General features: G+C 40.5%; 1 protein-coding gene across 1 annotated transcript; it reads right to left on the bottom strand.

The window, feature by feature from the left end:
• Positions 1 to 10: 10 nt before the first annotated feature.
• On the bottom strand, positions 11 to 6,422 carry ndufa11 (NADH:ubiquinone oxidoreductase subunit A11). The gene is made up of 4 exons (XM_040048501.1): positions 6,293 to 6,422; positions 3,855 to 3,947; positions 1,126 to 1,248; positions 11 to 199 (listed from the first exon to the last, which is right to left on the bottom strand). The coding sequence occupies exons 1-4, from the start codon at positions 6,369 to 6,371 to the stop codon at positions 87 to 89; spliced, it is 408 nt and encodes a 135-aa protein (XP_039904435.1). The 5' UTR covers positions 6,372 to 6,422; the 3' UTR covers positions 11 to 86.
• Positions 6,423 to 6,449: the final 27 nt, after the last annotated feature.

The following is a 6,449-nucleotide window of genomic DNA, read 5'->3' as shown; positions in this document are numbered from 1 at the left end:
TGAACCAACATTTTTTTGGCCTTTTCAAAAAACTTTATTACATTAGGTATTTTTTACAATATAACAATCTTCCGGGCATCTTCCTCTTATAGTTTAGGTGGTCCAGCAAGTTTCCATCCCTCCATCTTGCCCACTTTTGTAAAGAAAGCCAGTGTTCCAAGACCCAGGCACGCAGATGTACCAGTTATAGCACTGTGAGCTGGAGATACACACACACAGACACAGCATGATTTTAATTAGGCAACCAAATGCTACTGTAGAACTGCAGAGACATTTTCTCTGTTACTGAACAGAATCTAACAGTATGTATGATCTTGTTTTCCCCTGAAGGAAATCGGTTGTCCAACATGCACAAACATTTGACCACACAGCACATTATTAATGTCTTTGAAAAGCTGCTTAGAGATGGTGGTGACTCAAAGTGGAGCCAATGAGCATCATGAAGGGAATCAATAAGAGATATTGATATTAGAATCAGAATCGCTGAATTCTTATCAGTTCCCATCCCCACTGTGACTTTAAATGAAAAATGTTCAGAACAGATTTAATTAGCCATAACAAGCCGTCTACCATCATCATCTGTTAGTGATGATAAGAGTCACTGCAATTCCTAAACTTCTCATCAAGCAGCATTTCCTCAAGCAGCAGAGCAGAGTTTACACCAAGAACTGGGACTTACTCTAAGATTTAAAGAAAGTATACAGAAAACATATTTTTAAATTCTTGTGAATTTTATATTTATATATTCTTCATACTGGCCAATAAGGGGTTTTTCTTTTGGCCACAATCCATTGTGCTATAAGAAATAGTGCAGAAGATCCACAGCTGTGATTCTCAGCAATAAGTAACACAAAAAAGGACTGTTTGAAACTTATGCAGACGTAGTAAGTATGATCAAGTAAAATGTCATTTAGAATTACACTCCAGTGCAGTCCAAGTTCATTTTAGTTATACAGCTGATTATTATTGTGGCACATTAGCACAAATATGCTCTAAAGAGTGTGGTGTGTTAATTGCACATCACACTTTTTATTTAAAAAGGACTAACCTTTTGTTGTGTTCCTGAAAAAAATAAATAAAATTTTGAATTCTTGTCTAGTCACATCTGTCAGGACTGATACTTACTTCGTGCTCCCAAAAAAATCCCCGAGGCACAGCCGCCGATAAAATAATTCAGCGGGTCGTCTGGAGCTTCACGGGCCTGAGCACTGAGACATGTTGTCATTCCAAAGATGGCTCCCATGGCAGCTGAAAACAGGAAGACAATTTCCCTCATTATTTCAGTCATCCTAAAAAAAAAAAAAAATTATGGCATCCAAAGATCAGCAGCTAAAACAGCTAAACCCACTACAGGACTGAACATAGAAAATATATCCTTGTTGTGTACTGCAAACTAGAGCAGGCGATATGACCAAAAATATTTATCACGATATACATTTGAAAATTTGCGATAACGATATAACTGACGATATAATTGACACTAGACAAAATACTTTACAACTCCACAACTTTATTAGTGCAAAAAAAACATCAAAGTATTTTCACTTAAACAAGCAGCTTTTTTATATGTGCATTAAAGTTATATAAAAAAATCTAACAGTGCAAATGCAAATTTCTCGCTGACAGTTTAACCAAAAGGCATTTCCGGTGGAAATTGGCCGACATATCCTCAGCATAACCATTTATAATAGCCACAAAATATAAAAAGAAGTCTCTCACACACACACACAAGTAATATTATGTTGAAGCACAGTACGTATCACTCCGCGAGGCTCCTGCCTACGGTAGCCGTAATGCTCCGACAATCCATCAAGCGGTGCGGCTTCGTAGCTTAGCAAAGTCGTACTAAAACATTTCACAGATTTTCGAGTGTCGTGTACATAAAATCGTTTCGAGGTCAGTAAGCACAACCAGAATTCATACATAAGGCACACGGGATTATAAGGGACACTGTCGATTGTCAGAAAAATAAAAGGATTGATTTTAAGTGTGCCGTATTTTCCAAAAAACACGGTAATAACGACGGCCCGCTAGCATGCTCTACCAAAAATAGTGCTTTGTTGTGTATCTGACGGACAAAAGCCAAACCAGTTCCACACCACTGAAGTTGCAGCATTTTTACAAACCAATTCTGGTTCATCCGTTTCATTCAACGATCCGCTTTCGCCCTTCTCATTCTGCGTTGCCCTGGTTTTTCTGCGATGTGCGTATGAAAACAAAGGCACAGCGCATGCGCGTTTTACCCATATTCTATCGCGATATTTAATTTTCTTATCGTTGCCCAAAATTACACCGGTATTACCGTGAACGGTATGATATGGCCCAGCCCTACTGCAAACCTGAGATTGAATTTTTGACCATTCCTCCAGAAGCGCATTTGTAAGGTCAGACAAGACCTGGCTCGCAGTTTCTGCTCTAATTCATCCCACAGCTTGTCAGGTTGAGTTGAGGACTTTGTCCAGGCCAGTTAAGTGCTTCCATGCTAAAGTCGCTCATCCGTGTATTTATAAAACTTTGCTTTGCGCACTGGTGCACAACTGGAACAGGAAGGGGCCATCCCCAAACTATTCCTACAAAGTTAGGAGCATGAAAACGCCCAAAATTCTTGTATGTTGAAGCATTAAGAGTTCCTTTCACTGGAACTAAGGCGCCAAGCCGAGCTCTAATGACTGAATGAATGAATCTAATGATTATTCTATCAGTTAACTGGATAAGAAACACTGGTGTTATTAAGAGCATTAATGAATATTCAGCTCCATGCTCCATGTTAAACTATGAGACCATCATCATCACTGCTGCTGCTGTTTAACAGTCTTTTTGCTGAAACTCTGGGGTGTGTGTATGCGCTCAATGTCAAACTTTTTGGTATTTCCTAAATACGTTTGTATGCAGGTCTGTTTTCAGTCGAAAATGTGGGTCAAACAGTCGCGTTTAACACGTCGGCACGCTACAGAGCCGTGTATTAAATGAAGCATCGAAGCAAAGAATTTGTCTTATGGATGTTTTTATAATTGAATTACTCGAATTAGTCAATGAATCATTGCAGCCCTAATACCACCAACCGTTGACTGTCGACTATTTATCAGTGACCGGCATCCTATCACGGTACCACGCTGGAATTCACCGAGCTCCTGAGAGTGACCCATTCTTTCAAAAATGTTTGCAGAAGCACTCGGGATGCCAGAGTGATGGATGTTACACACCGTTGGCCATGGAAGTTAGTGAAACACCTGAATTCAACTATTTGGGCGGGTGAATACTTTGGGCAATATAGTGCATTTTTACTTTGGCCAAAACTTTTATGATTTACAAACCTATAAGAAAATTAATGAACGAATGACCTTTTAAGGCTGTGTTTTCAGATGGCATTTCTGCACTAGAAAAATAATTTACTGTTGTAAATTCAATTAGTTAGTCAAAGAAGTGACGATATTGAGTGCAGTGGTGTTCAAGGAATTAAAAAACAAAACCACAAAAGTTGTGTTCGGAGGGTTTTTTGCACTTAGAATTTTATTGCCATCAGGGCAGCGCGTCACACAATTATTTAAAGTATGGAATCATAGAAAAATCACTGTGTATAGATAAAGAACCTTACTCTGTAGTTGCTGATGATAATATTATTATTATCATCATCATCATCATCATCATCATCATAATTATTACTATTATCATTATCACTACCTGTGAATCATTACAGAAGTGACGGCAATTCCTAATCTTCCCAGTACTAAAGAAACTGGAAAAATCTCAGTGCTTCTGACCTTAAGGAGTGGAGTTTTCAGACATGCAGATAGATTTAACATAAACCACATACACTGAAGTTCTTGTGGAGTTTTGAATGACAATAAATTTACCCATGGTAACTGTTGAGTTGGTAGCCCTCTGTAACGCTGCCACTGCAGAGTCAGGTTGGAACGCCACGATGTGATAAGCTGAACCAACCAGACCTGAAACACACAAACAAACAAATTAAGAAACTTTAGAAAAACAAAAAAAAGTCAGTTTTGCTGTAGGGCTGACAATCACAATCACTTTAGACCAGCTGGTATGAAGGAGTTTTAAATTGACAGCAACTTGTATTTATTTATAATCAGTTCATTCTGATCACTTCCAGTGAAAATATTCTGCTCCCGTCTTTTTCTTAGTGCCGCAGTCTCTAAACCATACATCATAGCAGGTCTCACTAAAGTCTTGTAAACCTTCCCTTTCACCTTTGTGAAATCCTTCTGTGACAAATGACCCCTGACACTCCTCTTTCCACCCTGTTGTACTGCGTGTTTTGCCGTTATCCTCTCCGTTACTTTCACCATAGAGGACCTCTTAGAGATTGGACGTTCCTCTGGGTATTTTCCCCTGGTTTTCATCGACCCTGACGACCTAACTGAAATTCTGGTTGGAGGTGCAGCAGCACGCCACTGCCCAAGATGCAGACGTGGCCAGCGCACTGGTTCGCTCATCAAGCTGTGCCAAGGCTCCAGAGCGGTCACTTCGCTCATGGCCGCAACCTCGTCTCAGTCCCTTGCATTTCTACCTGTTATTTGTTGCAATTTAACAACATGTTTTATAAAGATATTTTAAGTGGCTAAAAAAGATTTATTAGAATATAGAACATGGTCATTAAGATCAGAGGTCTCAAGGAATTAGCAGTATTATATTAGCAGAAGACGTTTGAACTGAAAAGGAAAGTGGATGACGAACGCCGACATCGGAAAGATGGACACTGCTGTATTTCTTTGTTGAGTTGGGTGTAGGTGATGTGCCTTTTAGGTAAGGAGAAACTTGCTATTCTGAAGGAATATAATCTCAAGCGTCATTATGCGACTAAACATGGAGAGCATTATGGAAAGAACAAGGGAGAGGAGAAAATGAGCCAAACAGCTACAAAGAGGACTACTATCCCAGCAAGAACTTTTCCACAAAGCCAGTAAGGACACCGATGCTGCCTTCAAAGCAGGTTATGTGATTAGTCAATTAATCGCTAAGGTAGGGAAGCCATTCAAAGAAGAGGAAGAAAGAAAAAAAAAAGTTTGTTCAACAACGTTGCTGTCGGCAAACAACGTGGCAGAGCGGAATAATACATCATCAAGTAATATCTATGAACAAAGGTCGAAGTTTCACTGCCACTCAGTGGCGCTTGATGAAAGTACTGACAATGCTCAGCAATTTTCATCAGAGGTGTTGATCATTAGTTTGAGGTGACAGAAGAAATGCTGAGTTTGTGTCCCATGTATGGCCCAACCAAAGCTAGAGATATGAGTCAGCAGCTGTGCAGTGCGACTGAGCAGTTTGGTGTGGCATGAAACAGACAGAGCACTGTCCAGCTTTTTGCAGACCCCTTCTCAGCTGATGAGCGTGTCCCCAGCATGCTGCAAAATGAACTTACTGACTTGCGGTGCAACAGTGAACTGAAAACTAAGTTCCGAGAGGCACAGGGAAAAGCAGACCAGACTGCAAAGTTTCTGAGAGCTCCCTTCATCCTTGCAAGAGCTGTCCAGAGTTTTCAGTCGTGTAATGCCCCTTTTTGGAACCGTGTGAGAAACTGGTCTTGACAGTGAACTTTAATAAAAGCAAGTACAGTTCAAGGCTTGTTACTACGCAAACACTCCAGAGGGCTTCCAATGAGATGACAGTGCCAGCAGTGGTCGCCAACTCATTGAAGTTTGAGACCTGTGAGTAAGATGGTTGCGAAACAGGTCATTTCTATATTTTATATGTAGCCCCTTCGTAAGTCACGTCGTCGAAAGCCTATTTACCAATATAAGCAAAAATATTACAAACACAGAAACATCGGCAATCATTTTTTGGGACATTACGACCTGGTTATTCCACCAAGCATGTGTGCGTCCACCTATTAGTTGAGCATGGCGCTATTGTCACGGTCGTTGGTTGTTCGTGTAGTCTAACAAAACAGTCACGTACAGACTTCATATTGACCGTGTCTGATTTTTGTGTCGAGGAAACGCTATGGCGCCATGTTCATCTGTATTGTTTCATCGCCCATTACTATCTCAAGGTATTCTAGGTTGTAATTTAAAAATCTTACAGTACTGGTTTACGTGATTATCTGCTGAGCTGAAGCAAACGCACCGCTAACTAAATAATTCACTGAACGTTTGTATTTTAGGAAACCCAGGTCCATCCTTTAGCAAAAGCAAACCTAGCCGTATGTAGCTTGCTAGGCAATCTTAATCTGCAAGTTCAAAAGCGTTGACTAACCCACCACACAGATGACCTGCTTTCACGACCCTGCACAACATGACTTGCAAGTAATTATGTCACCAACGATAGTTACCTAAAGCCGTGCCAAGTTTCGTAGCAATCCATGTTTTTTCCACACAGTCTGTACCTTCCGGTAGGTCCCAGTACCCCATTTCGGACTTATCAAGGACACAAATCGAATTCTCGCGAGAATTGCTCGTGTGGTTTTTGGAACCCACTGGTGCACTGTC

This window comes from Simochromis diagramma, unplaced genomic scaffold (assembly GCF_900408965.1).
Source record: "Simochromis diagramma unplaced genomic scaffold, fSimDia1.1 OVJJ01000557.1, whole genome shotgun sequence".
Taxonomy (NCBI): Eukaryota; Metazoa; Chordata; class Actinopteri; order Cichliformes; family Cichlidae; genus Simochromis; species Simochromis diagramma.
The sequence above is the reverse complement of the archived record's forward strand: the minus strand, read 5'-3'. Positions and strand labels throughout refer to the sequence as shown.